A 19,016-nucleotide genomic window follows, 5' to 3' on the forward strand; every position below is an offset into this window, starting at 1 on the left:
ATTTGGTTCTAGATCCAACTGTTTTGGTTGCTTCTTTAGTCATCTGGCTTTAAGTTTAGCTGTAACATTATAAGCTGTTGTTCCATGAGAGCAAAATATTTACAGGTGAGGAGCTTCACTTGCGTCTGTCTATCTGTGGGCGTCTATTTTTCAGTTATTAGTACAATATCTGACCCTTCCCTTGGACAACTTTGGTGGTGTGACTTGCCGCTTGGGCAACTGCCGGTCTTCCATTTAAAAACAAAACCTTGCCCAGGCTTGCGCCCTGGAAACTTTCCGAGGTGCAAATCCATGGTCTATCAAGACTAACAGAGGCCTACGCTACAATATCTGATCACTGACAGTAATTGTCCTGTCACAGTTGACCCTGAGATGAAGCTGAATCTCTTGCTAAATTGCTGGAGTTTACGTGATGCTGATAATATTGCTGTTGTTCGATCTGATGAGAGGAGGACTGGAGACTTCAAGTCAGTTTCGGCAAGTTGGATGAGTAGGCAGTATATGGCATCTGCAGAGTAAGGTTGAATAAAGTTACTCACTTTGGTAGGGGGATAAAATAAATGCAGAGTATTATTTAAATAGTGAAAAGAATGGGGAAATACTAATATACAAAGGAACCTGACAGCTCCTTTACACCTGGCATTCAAAGCAAATATAAAGACTCATCAAATGGTATGTTGGCTTTCATTGCCGAGATTTTAAGTTTGGCGGCAACGATGTCTTGCTGTTATGCAGAGTTTTAAAGAAAGCACATCTGGAATGGTGCTAGCAAATTTAGTCTCATTGCCTAGAAGAGCGTACTTTTTTGTATGCAAGCTATTTACCTATTTTTCATTTGGATGCCACTTTTACTACGCTGGAGTACATTGGTTAGTGACATTGTTCTTTAATTTTAATCTCTATTCCCATGTTCTATTTCTGCAGTTCAATACAAAGTAATATTTGCATTAACCTTTTCTTAAATTTTAAGAATATCTTGTACTGTTAAGCACTTGGTCTTTCTTTCTCACAAGCCTTCCTTTTTTTTGTACACTTTCTAGATCTTTGATAGAGAAATGATCACTGAGAATTGCTTCTAGTGATTTTTTGATCCCATGCTAAAAGGTTCTCGTATTTTATTTATCAACTTCAAATCACCAAAATACTCTTTCTTATATTAGCCTGGCTTGGATTATTTAAGTAACTCCTGTTCTTCTACAGTCTCTCTTTACAAAGCATGTTACTCGTATTGATTTAATTATTGAATGGAATGTTAGTATTTGAGCTATCTTGTTTGAAAGAATTGCACTGTTGCTGAAATCAAAATCACAATAGTTCTGTTTTTAATGGATTCGTTTAAATATAATGCATCAAATGCATAACTTCTCTCTTCCTAGAATGCAATTTGATAGAGGGTGAAGATCATGTGGAGGTCAATGGCGACATCTTTCAAAAACCATTTGTGGAGAAACCAGTGAGTGCAGAGGACCACAATGTTTACATTTATTATCCAACAAGTGCTGGAGGGGGAAGCCAAAGACTCTTTCGAAAGGTATGTTCTGTATGCTTTTACTTTTCGTAACATGAAAAACTTTGAATTAATTTTCTAAGTAACTTGCAGTTAAATATTAAAGGTGTTCCAAATTGCTTCATAAGTTTGAAAAGAAATGAAGGCTAAGCTTTATATTTAGAGTGAGGAAGAGCTTTTAGAAGATCTCCAGACCTAATTATACCCATGACTCAAAGGTGAACAGAAAAGCTATGTATTTATATGGTTACAAGAGCAAGTTGAAGGCTATGCTGTGAAGAATGACTTGGTGACTAATCAAAACTTTACATCATCTGCAGTCATGTGATATAATTTTGTTCACTTGCCTGGAAGAGTAATGCTCCTGCAATGTTCCGGGGGTTTGAGAGCATTTTGTACAAAGCAATCCTCAACAGTACATCAAAATTTTTTTTATCATTGGTGGCTCAAAACATTGAAACATCCTACTTTAATACTTCTTTGGGAATACCTCCATATGGTGTGCAACAATTGAATATGGAGGATTCCACCATTGCCTCAACAGTGATTAGTGATTGTACAATGACTACTGGCCTTGCCATAGTCTATTTCATGTATGAGTTAAAGGCAGCAAGTGAATGGAAGTTATACCATCTCTTCAATGCTGCATATTATCCCGACACGGAAGTGGATTGCCATTCTTTTGTCATCGCTGGCACCTTGATTTCACTACTTTTTTTTCCAGAGGATTTGGGAATGGATACATGTTTCAACAAATTTTTAAAAATATCCTTTAATTAAGGCATTGTTATTATCAGCATTCACAATGCCACATGGGATCATTTGGTAAAATACTAAAAACATTATTACCAAAGAAAAAGTAATAGTCAAAGTACAATGTGTAGAGTAAATTATTCTTCTCTTTTAGATTGGAAGTAGAAGCAGTGTCTATTCTCCTGAAAGCAGTGTCCGAAAAACTGGATCATATATCTATGAGCAATTTATGCCAACAGATGGTACAGATGTGAAGGTACGGAGAATCAAATACTGTCTTTCTAAACTAAAGTAATCCTTGGTCTACAATCAACAAAATATTTGAGACATTTAATATACATTGCACATAGAACAGTACAGACCTTTCAGCTCGCGAGGCTGTGCCGACGCAAAATCAATCTAACCCTTCACAACTAGCCCTCCACTTTTCTTTCATCCATGTGCCTATCTAAACATCGTAAATGACTGTAATGTATTTGCTTCTATCACCATCCGTTACAGTGCGTTGATGAGGAAATAAAACTACTACTCTGGTGTTCAGGGAAATTATAAAGCTTTCGCAGAACAATTCTTTGATCTTAACAATAAATAGTTGTTTCTATTGTACTTTTGTAGCATTATGAACCAAGTTTTATAATAATTGTCTGCTGCCTCTTTATTTCTGACTGTTTTACTTCAGGGAAGTAAACTGCATGAGGAAGTTGTTTTTTCAATTAAAAAAAACTCATACTTGTGCTTGAGTTGCCGTTTTTAACAGCATACTCAGCACATGCTTTTTTCCTTTTAAAATACATTTCTGAAGGTTTATACAGTTGGTCCAGATTATGCTCATGCGGAGGCACGCAAATCTCCTGCCCTGGATGGCAAGGTGGAACGTGACAGTGAAGGGAAGGAAGTTCGATATCCTGTCATACTAAATGCTAGAGAGAAGTTAATTGCTTGGAAGGTTTGCCTCGCTTTTAAGGTGGGTGATAGGATTAGTAAGTACTTACAAAAGGTTTAAAGTAAACAAAACCCAATTAGTTTGGCTGTGTTTAATGTTGCTGAAGACACTTCATTATTTCTATCACAAAAAATACCCTTAGTTTATGAAAACATCTAAGTCAAAGCAGAGTTTCTGATACCTTGACATTATTATGTTGTCAAAATCTTAACATGCATTCTATGTAAATTCTGAATATTTCAAACAGATCCTTGAAATTTAATTTTTGATGAAGGACTTCAACCAAAATATTTACTGTCCATTTCTCTTTGTTGATGTTGTCTATCCAGTGAGTTCCTTTAGCATGTACTGTAGTTTGAACAAGATTCCAATATCTTCAATCTCTTGTGTCTCTTTGAAATTTGTATAGGTTATATGATACTTGTCTTGTGTAAATAAAGGGAGTGATATTGAAATTTACTTAAACCTTTGCTCATTGTCCCTATGCATTGAAGGTTTAAATTTAACTTGCAATATAATGTAAAATTGTAGCAACCTGTCTTGTATAAGGAAAATAGGCATTGACTTGCACGATTCTATACAGTTGTTCACAGAGAACAGTTTAGTAGAAATACATGCTGAGATAGCCCCCAAGCAGTAAGGCTGATCAACACTTTCACCCACTAACTCCACCATTATTTTAGTACTTCTTGTCAATCACCTTGTGTACAACCAGGCATCACCTTATAGACATACAGTCCATCAATGTATATAAGTTATCTTATGTATTTAAAACTTATTGCGATATTTTTATTATTACTGTGTTCTTTACTTTTGGTTTTTTTGTGCTGCATCGGATCAAGGGTGACATTTAAAGTTTAAAGTAAATTTATTATCAAAGTGTATGTATATATATATGTCACTGTTAACAGTCCTGAGATTAATTTTCTTGCAGGCATTCTCAATAAATCCGATAGCCATAATAGAATCAGTGAAAGACTGTACCAACAGGACAGACAACCAGTATAAAAAAAAACAACAAACTGTGCAAAAACAAAAGGATAGCAAAAAAAAAAGAAAGAATAATAATAAATATCAGGATTATGAGATGAAGAGTCCTCGAGAGTGAATCCATTGGTTGAGGGAATAGTTCAATGCTGGGGCATTGAGGTTTTTTCCTACGGCTCAAGAGCCAGATGGCTGAGGGGTAATAACTGTTCATTGTTGTGTGAGTCCTGAGCTTGGTGGTGGGGTTCCCTGATAATGGATGGTGCTTTCCTGTGACATTCTCCATTTAGATGTGCTCAGTGTTGGGGAGGGCTTTACCTGTGATGGACTGGGCCATATCCATTACGGTACTGTTTAAGTACACTGCTGTTTCCATACCAGAGTGTAATGCAGCCAGTCAATACTCTCCACCACACATCTATAGAAGTTTGTCAAAGTTTTATATGTCATGCCAAATCTTCACAAACTTCTAAGGAAGTAGAGGTGCGATTGTTCTTTCTTCATAATTGCATTTAAGTGCGGGGCCCAGGACAGTTCCTCTGATCCTCCAATGAGAGCTGGCTCATGGACTTTTGGTTTCCTTCTCCTGAAATCAATAATCAGCTCCTTGATCTTGCTGACATTGAATAAGAGTTTGTTGTGCTACCACTCAGCTAGATTTTCAACCTCCCTCCCATATGCTGATCTGTCATCTCCTATGATTCGGCCAATGACAGTGGTATCGTCAGCAAGCTTAAATGTGGTATTGGAGCTGTGCTTAGCCACACAGTCAGAAGTGCAAAGTGAGTCGAGCAGGGGCCTAAGCACACAGCCTTGTGGTGCACCTGTGCTGATGGAGATTGTGTAGGAAATGCTGTTGCCAATTCGAACTAACTGGGGTCTGCAAATGAGGAAATCGAGGATCCAATTGCACAAGCTTTGATGGGATTATAGTATTGAATGCCAAACCATAGTTGATCAAGAGCATCCTGATGTATGCATCTTTGCTGTCCAGATGTTCCAGGGTTGAGTGAGAGTCAATGAAATGGCGTCTGACCTGTTGTGCTGGTAAGCAAATTGGAACAGATCCAAGTTGTTTCTCAGTGAGGAGTTGATGTTTTTCATCACCAACCTCTCAAAACACTTCATCACTGTGGATGTAAGTGTAACTGAACAATGGTCATTGAGGCAGGTCTCAGTAAAAAAAATATATTTTGTTCTCCTTTACACTTGGTACAGGAAATGACATTAAAAAATTTTGAATCGTGAATTTATATTACAAATAGTCACATCATAATTAGTCCTTTCAGTACTATATGATCTAAAGATGATTTCTGATCAAAATAAATTGCATTAGAAAATTTCTGCAGGTGAAATTGGGAAACTGGACCATGCACTTCCAAACATGATCCACGTTATTGTGCTTCATGCATTGTTGTTTTTATAGCATCAGCACACACACCTAATGACATTAATCATCACTTGTTGCAGCCAGTACTGTTAAATTGCTCAAAGCTCCAGACGACAACTAGCATGGGTTAGTCTCTGGAGATCTAGAGCACAATGTGCCATGTTCTTGGTTTACTCAGTATTTGAAGTGTTCCTCTGTGAACAAAAGGAGTGAACAAAAGGCGATGTCACAGCTGACTGTAAGTCCGATGCTCAATGTTCTCCCAAAGTTGAGAAAGTAATGTTAAAATCATCAAGGAGCGCTTGTTACTTCACTTGGCTACTCAGCAGCCCCTTCTGTAGGTTTCTTCTTGTAGTGACAGCACTACAAGCTTTATGATTGGCATTGCAGCTGATTTGAAAGATTGGAGGCACAGAAATGTGCATCTGCAAAAGCCATTAAAACACCCACCATATTACACATAAACCCTTTGAAGGTGTGTATTAATATTGAATTGATCTTTATTTTGCTACTGCTGACATATGTGAATTACTGGAAATGATAAGCAGAGGATCCAAACAAACTTAGGGGTGGAGCTACTGTATTTCAGCTTCAGCAACCTGGTTTCAGTCCTGACCTTGGGTGCTGTTACTATGGAGTGTGTATGTTCACACTGTGACCACGTGATTTTCACTCCACATCCCAAAGACATGCAGATTAGTAGGTTAATTGTGGCTGTAAATTGCCCTGTGTGTATATGTTGGTGGTAGAATCTGGGGAGGAGGTGGTGGACCGTGGGGAGAATAAAATAAGTTCAGTGTACAGTTAGTGCAAACAGATGGCTGATCGTAAGCATGGACAGACGGTAGAATATCTTATTTACCCACTGTATTTAAAAATAGCTAAAGTATGACCTGCACTCTTAAAAGGGTGCAATGTGGTAGTAATCAGGATTGTTAATGCAGTAGATTTTTTTTGAGACAAATTGGAAATTGGTGGACTGAGTAACTAGAGGCCGGTCAGCCTGTTAACATTTCTGATTAACTTACCGATAAAGGTCTGTGGCATCTCAGAAATCAGTACATTGGAAGGCACAGACCTTGATCAAAGTCATTCATCGTTGATTTATTATTGGGAAGGTCATGTCTTATTACCTTGAATTATTGTTTAAGCAGGTAACAAAGTCAATGGGTGGTAGTGTATTTGATACATGAGACTGCCAATGCCAGAATCTGGAGCACCAATCGATCTGCTCGAGGAACCAGCAGTGGGGAAGCAGCATCTGTGGGGCCAATGGACAGAAATTATTGACATTTCAGGTCAAAGCCTTACATCAATAATGTACTTGATACGGTTTGCATAGATTTAGCAAGGCCTTCGGTCCCATAGGACATATTGATCAAGAAGGTAGAAGACAAAATACAAGAGATTGTATTGTTAAATATTGTCTCAGTAAATCATGATCAGGGCTTGTAGTGAATGCCAGTCCATACAAGGTGAAGGAGTGAACTGAAAAGTGGAGTAACTTAAGTGGCTCAGTTTTTGACCAGGATAGACATGAAAGACTATATGTGTTCTATTGTACCATTCTGATAATTCTGTCTTTTTGATAGCAAACAGTCTGTGGCTTCGATCTCTTAAGAGCTAATGGCCAATCCTATGTCTGTGATGTTAATGGCTTTAGCTTTGTGAAGAATTCCATGAAGTATTATGATGATTGTGCTAAGATTTTAGGGTAAGATTTGTATTTGTTATTTTACCAATATTTTATTTTAAAGAACAATATTGAAGATTCTTAATCAAGGTTTATGTTATTGTAGAAACTTGAAAGTTCTAGTCTGTGTATTCAAAATGGTTATTTAATATGCATGTTATATTGTGAAAATCCTGATACAGATCCCCACAGGAGTATACTGTATCCTCTGTAGTAAGCAAAACATCCCCACCTGTCCCTGAGCCATTTTATAGCCAATTTCAGTGACAGAATACCTGCATCCTTTTAGTTCAGGGGTTCCCCACCTGGGTCCTGGAACCCTTGCTTGATGGTATTAGTCCATGGCATATAAAAGGTTGTAACCCCGGTTTAGTACCATTTTTCTATTTTACAAGTGAGTTTGAGTGAAACCACTGGTATACTTTGTGCCAATATTGCCAATTGCACCTGAAATAGAGACTTTGTATTTATGCACAAATATTTTTCCACAAAATTCTTATTATTTTGAATGTAATTACAAAGTGGAAAATTCTCTTTCTGATTCCAGTGGACACATCCAAAAGCTTTTGGGTACATGTCAAATTTTAAGCCTTAATGCATCTACAGTTAACAATTTACATTTTGAATGCTCTAAAAGCTATAATAATAGATATAATCATTTCACTCCTGATTTATTACTTCATTGACAAATTTTTTTTGATTATTTTACAGAAACATCATTATGCGAGAGTTAGCTCCACAATTTCGTATCCCATGGTCTATCCCTACCGAAGCGGAGGACATCCCTATTGTACCCACCACGTCTGGCACTATGTAAGGATGCAAGTAAATTTGGATTAAGTGAATTTCTTTTTCTTAATCAGGAAATTTATCTTGAAACATTTTGTGCAAACTTTATTTCAAAACTTTTGGATTGCTCTCTAAAATTGCTATAAATTCAGCGTTACCTATTTTACCTGTGTAGGATGGAGCTCCGTTGTGTGATTGCAGTAATAAGGCATGGGGATCGAACTCCAAAGCAAAAAATGAAAATGGAAGTGAGGCACCAGAGGTGAAGTGCAGCCTCATTTGTATTTAATGTTTGGCTTTATGCTTATTATTTTTATATTTGCTGTTTTTGGGGTTTTTCATCATGTACCTCAATTTTCCTGATTGAATTTTGTCTTTCTAAATTTGCAGTTATGTTATACACAATAGAAAATTTAGAAGATTACTTATTTGGTACAAACAACAGTAACACTTAAAAATTCACACAATTTTAAAAACAGTTTTGTGTCATCTTCCTGCTTCTGTCTGATTTGCTGAATATTTTAAACAGTATTTCACTACAGAGTGAGAAGGACGTTACTTTATTTTATTGTCTCTTCATTGGCAGTCTATTCTGTTTGAGGATGAGTTGTTTAAAGGATTGTGTCTTGATCCTTTGTTACTTCCCCTTCCTAATGCCACCCTCATGATTCTGGGATGCATTTCATCTGGACCAGATAATTTATCCATTTTAAGTGTCATTTCTCATTTTTTCTCTTTATCAATTTTTTTGTCCAACCAAAATCTCAAAAACTTCCCTCCTTACTGACACTTCAGTAATTTGTTTAAAAAGTATTAATATTAATCACCTATTTAATATTGCAGAAATGTCTTCTGATTCCAGGAATAGATTTCATTTTTAGTCTCTTGATTAGTGCCTTCTGTCCTCTTTCAATCCTTTTCTGTCATGTTATTACTGAATATTTTAGATACCACTTTATGTTTACAGCCAGTATTTTTGCTGCTGTTTCTTTGCTTCCCCTACTTTCTGCAGTCAGCCTGGATTCATTTGTATTAACTGTGCCTTTTTTTCCCTCCCGCTCTGTTTTGCTTTCTATGGTTTGACTACTCAGAGAGTTTTAGCTTTAATTTTATGTTCATCTTTATGGGAATTTTCCCAGACTATTGCTACTTTCACAGATGCTTTCTCATCTGCTGCTGCATGTTTCTGGCATTTTCTGTTTCAATTTTAGGTGAAGCACTTCCAGGTTTAAAGATCTCCCATTGTTCAATTACAATTTTGACTGCCAGATTTTGGTTCCAGTTTACCCAAACCTAATCTGTTTTCATCCATTAAAGTTGGACCTTCTCCAATTGACTGCTTTTTTTTACTTTAAGAGAGGAAAAAGACCATTCCAAAGCAATTCCAAAACTTTTATTCTAGATGTTCCTCCATTGATACTTGTCCCAGGAACAAAGGTTCTTGTATTTGAGCCAAAACTCAAAGGAGATGCAAAGATCTGACAAGTTTATGTGCAGGAGACATAAACCACAAAATTTTACTGTATTTTATGCACTGGTTGCAGGTACAAGTGTTTTGCATTTGCTTTGGAATACTTACACCAGGACAACAGAGCTGTGAAGTCAGCCTATTAGCATGTATCAGTTTTCTGTTAGCTCTGTGGTACCTGAAAGTTTGTGCAACAGCTGTTTACTGTAAACTCACAAATTGTTATCCAATGCTTTTAAGTAGGAGGTTACCACACTAATGATTTCTTAAAGTGAAGGTACCCTTTCTTTTTATTATGAAAGCTGATTTAGCAACAGAACGAAAATTATTATCCATTTAGCCTAACAAATGTAGATGCAATCCAGTTTCTAGTTGTGGCATACCATGTGATTGATATACTTTTATCTGAATTTTTTTTTACTGTATTATTTCTCTTCTCTTATTCCTGTTAGATTTTTTGATCTCTTTGAGAAATATAATGGAGGCAAAGCAGGAAAAATAAAGCTCAAGAAGCCAAAGCAGCTACAGGTAAGTCTTCCATCTTAATTTTTTTTAGTATAATGAAGATCAAAGTATTCTCATTAGGTGATAAAGCTACCCTGCAGAATAGTAATTTTCCCTTTGGGCTTTGCACAAATTTTAAACGAACAACAGGCTGTCAGTAAGAGTAAAGAAGCGACCTTGTAAGATAATAATCTTCTGTTGTTCTTTTTGAAGTTTACCTTAAGCAGGATTTCTCTTTGGCTTCTCCGTGCATCCCTTATTCTTGATTTTAAATAGGTATGGAAATCTATTTTGTATGAATAAAGAGCAGTTTGGCCCTCAGGCCTTCTTCACAGTGCAGTAGATCTTGGCTGATGTGACTAATCGTGACTTTGCAATACCATTACATACTTAAGAAATAGGAGCAGGAGTAGGCCATCTGGCCCATTGAGTCTACCCCACCATTCAAGAAGATCATGGCTGATCTGTCTGTAAACTCAGCTCCATGTACCTGCCTTTTCCCCATAACCTTTAATTCCCCTACTGTGTAAAAAATTTATCTAACTGTATCTTAAATATATTTAGTAAAGAAACCTCAACTGCTTCCCTGGGCAGAGAATTCCACAGATTCACCACTCTCTGGGAAAAACAGTTTCTCCTCATCTCCGTCCTAAATCTTTTCACCTGAATCTTGAGGCAATGTCCCCTAGTTCTAGTCTCATCTACCAATGGAAACAACTTTCCTACTTCTATCTTATCTATCCTTTTCAAAATGTTCTATGTTTCAATAAGATCCCCTCTCATTCTTCTGAACTCCAGAGAGTATAGTTCCAGGAGTCTCAATCTCTCCTCATGGGTTAATCCCTTCATCCCTGGAACCTACCTGGTGAATCTCCTCTGCACTACCTCCAAAGCCAGAATATCCTTCCTCAAGTATGGACACCAGAACTGTTCACAGTACTCCAGATGAGGCCTCACCAGTACCCTGTATAGTTACAGCATGATCTCCCTGCTCTTGAATTCAGTCCCTCTAACAATGAAGGCCAACATTCCATTTGCCTTCTTAATAACCTTTTGTACCTGCAAGCCAACTTTTTGCAATTCATGAACAAGCACTCCCAAGTCCCACTGCACAACAGCATGCTGCAGTGTTTCACCATTTAAATAATAATCTGCTCTTCTATTATTCCTTCTAAAGTGGATGATCTCACATTTACCAACATTGTATTCTCCAATTGACTTTTTTTTACTTTGAGACCTTGGCCCACTAACTTAACATATCTATATCTCTCTGCAGACTCTCCACATCCTCTGTACAATTTGCTTTTCCACTCAGTTTAGCGTCATCAGCAAATTTTGCTACGCTACACTCAGTCCCCTCTTCCAAAACATCAATGTAAATGGTAAACAGCTGCGGGCTCAGTACCGACCCCTGCGGCACCCCACTCACCACTGACTGCCAACCAGAGAAACACCCATTTATACCAACTCTGTCTTCTATCGGTTAACCAATCCACTATCCATGCCAATACACTTCCTCCAACTCCATGCATCCGTATCTTATTTATAAGTCTCTTGTGCGGCACCTTATCGAACGCCTTCTGAAAATCCAAGTATACGACATCCACCTGTTCCCCTCTGTCCACTGCACTCATTATGTCCTCAAAGAACTCCAGTAAGTTTGTCGAAAAAGACCTGCCCTTTCTGAATCCATGCTGCATCTGTCTAATGGAACCACTCCTTTCTAAATGTTTTGCTATTTCTTCCTTAATAACAGCTTCAAGCATTTTCCCGACTACAAATGTTAAGCTAACTGGCCTATAGTTACCCATCTTTTGTCTACATCCTTTTTTAAAAAGTGGCGTGACATTTACTGTCTTCCAATCTGCCGGGACCTGCCCAGAGTCTAGAGAGTTTTGATTAATGATTACTAACGCGTCTACTATAACCTCCACCAATTCCTTAAGCACCCTGGGATGCATCCCATCAGGACCAGGGGACTTATCTACCTTCAGGCCCTCTAGTTTGCTCATCACTATCTCTTCAGTGACAATGATTTTATTGAGGTCCTCACCTCCCATTTTGTCCATAACATCCTTCCATGGCATATTAGATGTGTCCTCCACCGTGAAGACTGACACAAAATAGTCGTTCAATGCCTCAGACATTTCCTTATCACCCGATATCAATTTCCCCTTCTCGTCTTCCAAGGGACCTAAGTTGACTTTAGCCACCCTCTTCCGCTTTATATATTTTTAAAAACTTTTGCTATCTGTTTTTATATTTTGTGCTAATTTACTTTCATACTCTATCTTCCCTTTCCTTATTTCTTGTGTAGTTGTTCTCTGTTGCTTTTTAAAGTTTTTTCCAATCCTCCAGTTTCCCACTACTCTTTGCGACTTTGTCCTGTTAATCTTTTACTAAATCAGGCATTGTCTTACTTATTTAATAATTTATCTAATTCTGCCTAAAAATATCCAGTTGCTATCCTTAGAGTAAGAGAGTTTTAAGCATAATTCTTGAGAGAGATAATGTCACTTCTTTGTCTTAAGTACACAACCACTAGCTTCATTCAGATTAAGCAATATCCTGTGCATTTACATCCTGCCATTTTATCTGTTTCAATTGAGTCTTTTACTTTGCAAACCTCTAGCAGATATAAACCTGGGTACCCTTCTTCAAGCAACCCACCCATTTCAGGCATTAGTTAAGTAAACCTTCCGAATGCTTTACAACCTTCCTTAAGGGACTAGTTTTGCACCCTTAGTCCAGATTATGCCAAAATAAAAGCATTATAAAAACCTTATAAATGCACAGATGTGGTTTAGAACTTGTGCTCCTGCTCTCTTTCTTTGCATGCAGCACACATGTGATCTTCTGTGTTTCCAGCCCTATCCCTCTGGCATGCCCCCTGCCATTTTCTTGAGTTGGAAGGATTTTCGTTTGAGACTGAATGAAAAACCACAATGTTTAAGCAGATACTTTTGTTCAGCAAGTATTAAAGTTCTTGGAAATTGTTACAGCCTTGAGGATTCCATCTCACAGAATGCATAAGTCTAACAAATTTGCAATGAAGGGTGACAGAGTGGTGCTGCTAGTAGAACACTTCCAGTGCCTGAGATCTGTGTAAAATCCTGATCTCTGGTGCTGACTGTGGACTGGCACGTAGTCCCTGAGACTGCATGGATTTCCTTCCGGCACTCTGGTTTCATCCTACATCCCAAAGGCTTGCAGGTCATTAAGGTAACTGGCCTCTGTAAAATTGCCTATAGTGGGTGAGTGAGTGGTCAAATCTGGGTGAAGCTGTTTGCAGTGGAAAGAGAATAAAACACGGGATTAATGTAAGATTATTCTAAGTGGGTGGTTGATGGTCAACATAGTGTAGACTCGGAGGGCAGGATGATCTGTACCTCTACTGTGTCTATAAATTTTAAAAAAGGTTGTTTGAACTGGCTGATTAGTGGTTCGTGTATTGCCTTAAACGACAATAGACTTAATACCTAATTGGAAAATACTGCTTGAAGCAGTAGCCCTGCAAGGTAGTTAAAATCAGAATAGGGAAAAGACCATCATCATTTAAATGGAATAAAATGGAGCGTTATCATATTAGAAGAAATTAAAGATGAATTGTAAATGCTGGAAACTTGAAGTAATATCAGAAAATATTGGAAGCATTCAACAGGCTTTTCCTGGTTCTGGGAAAAGGTCTTTGACCTGAAATGCTAATTCTATTCTCTTTCCACAGATAATACCTAATGTGGAAAATGATTACTGGGTTTTCTATTTTTATGCCCTTGTTTATAATGCTTCTCTGTAGGTGAATATATAATGTAGAAGCAGGAGAAGGCCTTAAGGCTCTCTTGAGCCTGACCTACCATTCAGTAAGATTGTGACTGATTCTTCACCTCTGTTCATGTTCTTGCCTGTTTTTTTTCATTTATGTTTATTGATTTTCTGTGAGTCCAAGCATCTAAGCTCTGTTTGTACTTAGTGACTGAACACCTGCATCACTGCCTTTAGGATCTTGTATTTTTCAAAAAGATCATCCCATATTTTTCAAATTCCAAAGAGCGAAGGTCTTACTTTCAGCCGTTTGAATCTTGTGTCAGGGCTGTCTTCATTGCTATTCTTTCTGAGATAATAGGTTTAGGAGAAGCCACTATGCATCCTGTTAGTTTTGGTCAGACACATGTGTTTCAATGAGATCACCTCTGATTATTCAAAACTTTAGTTAAATTGGAGTATTCATATTCAATTCTTTTTTAACCTAGAAATCATTCCAGTGTATTTAATACAGAGATAAAACTGCTTGTGTCTCTCTAAGCAAAGCCCTGGAAAATTGTAGCAAGGCATCGCAATTCACTGTTCTACCCCTTGCAAAAAAGGCTAATGTAACACTTTGTTTTGAAATCAGCATTGCCAGATCCGTATCTATGCTAACATTTGCTGGTTTCTAAATATTCAAAGAAAAGGCTTTGTTATTTTCTTAAAACAAAAGAACACATTAAACACGCTCCCATAATCTGTCAAGGGCACTTTCCAGGTTCTCTGTAATCCTCAGTGGGCACAATTTTGCCAGTTTTATGTTACCAGCATATAGTTTTGTAATCTAAATCACAGGTTTGGACAGCAAATAATTGGTTTAGCATTATTTGATTTTTGATCCTGCATTCGTACATGTGTAAAGTGCAATGAATCTGAACAAATATTCTGAACATTTGTTTTAATATTTTGCAGGAGGTCTTGGATATTGCAAGGCACCTTTTGGCAGAACTGGGTCAGAATAATGACTCGGAAATAGAAGAAAGTAAATCAAAACTTGAGCAACTTAAAACAGTGCTTGAAATGTGAGTGCCAGAGAAATTCTACTCTATGATAATAACATATGAAAAGCAAATAGTTATTTGAAAGGAGATTCATCTAGAAATTCTGCTTTTAATCGGCCACTGTTACGATCCTGGTCTCAATTGAAGATGTGTTCGTTTTAGGCTGTGCTTCTCAGGTCAACTACAGATTCATTTTGTCTCTAATTGGGAGTGTGCTGCTGGTACTGATCTTGCAACAGAGGCTTAACTAAAATGTCAAATGATCTTGATGGGCTTTATAGTTCACGAAGCCTGCAGAAATCTGTCAAAGGAATCCTCTAACATAGCAAATTGTTCCCATGTAATCTTCTGCTTAGTATCAAATTTTGTCAGATCTTCCTTCTGTAAAGTATTTTTGGAAAGCTGCAAAACAGTCCACAGCTTTCTATTAATTTCTCCAAATGTGACATAGATGGAGGCAATTTTGGCCTGCCTGTATGATGATGATAATGATACATTGCACAATGCACAATCATGTGTAGTTATTGTTTTAGGCATGGGAAGTTTCAGACAGTAAGTCAAATTGGGATTTAAAAATTTAAATGGAATTACTAAGAACACACACTTAAATAGTTCACATACATTAAATAAAAGTTGCCTGTTTTACTGATGGTCTGTGTTTCAATATTCCTCTCCATTGATTTTAGCACAAATAATCAAGAACAAGCTCCTAATTTATTCATGACTGACCTTCAGTCTCCTTTAACCATTTTTACTGCAGAACTCCACCTGCTTCCTGAACAGAAATCTAATGATTTGCCTTGGAAATCCCAATTCATCAGTAGCCTCTACTGAGAATTTGCTTTTGTATGAAAGTTATTCTTGACTTCTCTTAGTAGCCTTGTATATGCATATTACGCCTCCTTTGCTCTGGATTCCTCTAACGCAGTAAATTATTCCTATGTATTCCTCTGCTTAGTGTCCAATTTTGTCATTCTTCTGCAAAATATTTTTGGAAAATTGCAAAATAATTCACAGCTTTCTATTAATCTTTTTTAAAAATATATATTGACAGGTATGGCCATTTTTCTGGAATAAATCGTAAAGTTCAATTAACATACCTGCCCCTTGGGTGTCCAAAGACTTCAAGTGAAGAAGATGGTAGGTATTCAGACATCATTTTTCTTTGATTCTTGGCTTTCTAAGAATACATTAATTAGCATTGTTTAATATATTTTGTGAACTTTACACCTATAATGGAACTGGTTGCTTCAGGCAACGCTTCATAATAATGACTAAATATCTTTAATTAACATACTCGACAAGTCACTGTAAAAAAAAATTGCACCCAATTATTTGGGTTGGCAATAATTTTAACTGAAAGGATGTAGCTTATGATGCCTTTCCACTGGAGTCTCAAACCATGTCATAGGATTCTATCCTTTATTTTCAGATAGTAGAAGCTTCAAGTTCAGCCTTGGCTAAGGTATCACTTCTGAATCAGAAAGTTGTGAGATCATCCCAAATCAGATAGTCATACACATTATCCAGACTGCTTGGAGTGCTGTGCTGCAGGCAGTTACTATATTTTGAATGAAACCTGTGTGAGGTGGTTTGAATAAAATCATGGTTCTATTTGAAGAGCAGTTGCATGCACTGTGGTACTGTTTATGCTTCATGTTAACTTCATGGATTGTAAAGCCTTGTGGATGTCCTGGTGTTGTAAAATGTGGATTATGATTATAAGTCCTTCATAGTTGGATAAAGTTCTGAATGAATTACTATACATTACCTACAGAAAACAAGAAGGAAGAGCCTTCCCTGCTGCTGGTGTTAAAGTGGGGTGGAGAGTTGACTCCAGCAGGCAGAGTCCAAGCTGAAGAGCTAGGTCGTGCTTTCAGATGTATGTATCCAGGAGGACAAGGTAAAACAAAAAAAAAAGATAATTGTTTCCTAATCTTTTCACTAGTAGCTAACTGCCAGTTGTTGGACACTACCACCATGATTTTCAAAATGGTTTTTAACTTTCTCCTTTTAAAAAGTAAACATCAATGTTGTGTTTTAAATATGCTTGTTTTGCCCTACATAATGCAATAATGACTGAAACAAGTGAATTTCAAAATCTAGTAAAAGTTAACTACAATTGGAATCTTGGCATCCTAAATGACAGTGTTTATACTAATACCAAACTTCTTTCAACTGCAAAAGTAACTTATTAGTTGCAAATCATTTTGACATCTTAGCTTTGGGTGGAGTGCCACATTCTTTACTCACTTGGCATGCAAAGCATATTTTAAAATCAGCATTACTGAGCTGAAGAATACTTACTTAATAATAATTAGGATTTTACTTCAAAAGACTGGCAGTGTGAGATAACCCTTGTAGAAACCATTTTGGTCAATATTGATATTTTCTGACATGATGTAGGAGCTAGTGAGCATTGATATGGTTTGAAAGCTAATGGTGACAGGCAGGATTGGTTTAAGTCCAACCATGGGAACTGTGACAGGCAATAATAGCCCTAACACCAACTGATAATAGGAGTACCTGGAAGCTTGAAGGTTGGCATGAAACCATGCTTCAGAATGAAATCGAAATTCACAATAATTTCCTGGAGATGAAATCTTAATGAATATTCATCAGTTCAGGCTGCATGTGTGGAAAGAAACTCAAAGTTAATGTGGTTAAAGACTCCTCGTCAGAACTGGGAAAGAGCCAAATGCAGATCATTAGGCTGCAGGGATGATGGGAGAGTGGGATGTCTCTTGTAGAGTGAGACCTCAGTAACCATGGGGATAAGCTGCAAACATTGTTATCTGGTCAATGAGTAAATGGGAATAGTTTGATAGTGAAAGCATAGAATGGAGAATGGAGACTGCAGATGCTGGAATCTGGAGCTCCACAAGGTGTAACACAGGAATTCAGTAGGTCAGGCAACATTATTGAAGGGAAATTGACAGACCACATTGATAACCTTCATGTGGTTCTAGACTGGACAATAAAATCCAGTTGTACAATGCAGAACAGGAAGACATGCCCAGTAGTTAAAGGTGGTCATGTCCTTCACTTCCAAAGAAAGAAAAAAGTAAATGGAGGGAGGGTTGGTTAAAGAACAAAAAAAAGCTGGGCCAATATCATAGCTGGTTGACTGATGCAGATATAGAAATGTAGTCACCTGAGGTTCAGTACTGGGTCCTGAAGGCAACAATGTACCCAGACTGAAGATGAGAGGTTTTTTAAGCTTGCATTGGGCCTCAGTGTAACAGTACAGGAATTGCATACCAACAGGTCAGAATGAAAGCAAGAAGATGAGTTAAAATGGAAGGTAACAGGAAGGTTAGGATTATCCCTCCATATTGAATGCAAGTGTTCTGTAAAGTAGTTCTTAGTCTGTTTTGTTCAGTTTAGAAGATACCACATTGTGAACATGATTCAGTAGATTAGATTGGAATAGTCATCTGTTTGGTCCCTGGGTGGAAGGTAGAGGTGACAAGACAGATGTGTCATTACCTGTAGTTGCCAGGTAAAGTGCTGCAAGGGTGGTGGCTAGTGGGAAGATCTGACCATGGAACCATGAACTGATGGATCCCTGCAAAATGTAGAACAAAGAGGAGAAGGGTAGATGTGTCTGATGGTGGGATCTTTTCAAAGGTGGTGAAAATTGCAGTGATTGATCCATCAAATGCTGAGGCTAGTTGGATGGAAGGTGAGGACCAAACAAGCTCAGTCCTTCTGTCCTGGAGGAGAATGGTCATATGGAAACCAGCATATTGTGCTCAAAGGCCTTGTTAACAGAGGGAGAAAGGAGGCAACATCCACTTTGCTCTGCATTTTCTAACTCTCTACTTTTTAGTCTATGTTCTTGATTTCGAACCACTCCCATTCAATCATTGACCAGATAATCGCACCTTTACCCTATTTCTGACATCCCTCCTCCCCACCGTCCATTGCAGTTCTAACAAAGGGTCTTTGACCTGTAGTGTTAATTCTGTTTCTCTTCAAACAGATGCAGGCTGTCCTGCTGACTGTGCTCAACATTTCCTGTTTTTATTACAGATTTCCAGCATCTGCAGTTTTGAATTTCTCACAGATTAACTCAATTTGAAATGTAACAACATGATCTAGGACATAGCAATTCATTGGTTTAGAATCCCGTTACTCATCTGGGCTACACTGAGAGCAGCTACCGAACCCCTTG

General features: G+C 37.6%; 1 protein-coding gene and 1 long non-coding RNA gene across 16 annotated transcripts in view; one reads left to right on the forward strand and one right to left on the reverse strand.

The window, feature by feature from the left end:
* ppip5k2 (diphosphoinositol pentakisphosphate kinase 2) overlaps positions 1-19,016 on the forward strand; it is a 108,276-nt gene that overhangs the window by 16,580 nt on the left and 72,680 nt on the right. For all 14 annotated transcript variants that reach the window (XR_009512117.1, XR_009512118.1, XM_059969463.1 and 11 more), the window contains exons 6-15: positions 1,377-1,531; positions 2,415-2,516; positions 3,063-3,224; positions 7,173-7,294; positions 7,985-8,086; positions 8,238-8,324; positions 9,983-10,058; positions 14,751-14,860; positions 15,894-15,979; positions 16,617-16,742. Coding sequence is in view for 12 of the 14 variants with exons in the window: in XM_059969463.1 (XP_059825446.1) it covers positions 1,377-1,531; positions 2,415-2,516; positions 3,063-3,224; positions 7,173-7,294; positions 7,985-8,086; positions 8,238-8,324; positions 9,983-10,058; positions 14,751-14,860; positions 15,894-15,979; positions 16,617-16,742 (1,128 nt within the window). In the remaining 2 variants the exon portion in view is untranslated. The remainder of the gene's footprint in view (positions 1-1,376; positions 1,532-2,414; positions 2,517-3,062; positions 3,225-7,172; positions 7,295-7,984; positions 8,087-8,237; positions 8,325-9,982; positions 10,059-14,750; positions 14,861-15,893; positions 15,980-16,616; positions 16,743-19,016) is intronic.
* On the reverse strand, positions 6-18,103 carry LOC132393967 (uncharacterized). Of its 2 annotated transcripts, none has more exons than XR_009512119.1 (4): positions 17,366-18,103; positions 15,940-16,019; positions 6,714-6,841; positions 6-508 (listed from the first exon to the last, which is right to left on the reverse strand). It is a non-coding gene; the product is annotated as an uncharacterized LOC132393967 (long non-coding RNA). The 2 variants fall into 2 exon arrangements; XR_009512120.1 differs by lacking the exon at positions 17,366-18,103 and adding an exon at positions 16,611-16,744.

The sequence above is a fragment of the Hypanus sabinus genome, chromosome 5 (assembly GCF_030144855.1).
Source record: "Hypanus sabinus isolate sHypSab1 chromosome 5, sHypSab1.hap1, whole genome shotgun sequence".
Taxonomy (NCBI): Eukaryota; Metazoa; Chordata; class Chondrichthyes; order Myliobatiformes; family Dasyatidae; genus Hypanus; species Hypanus sabinus.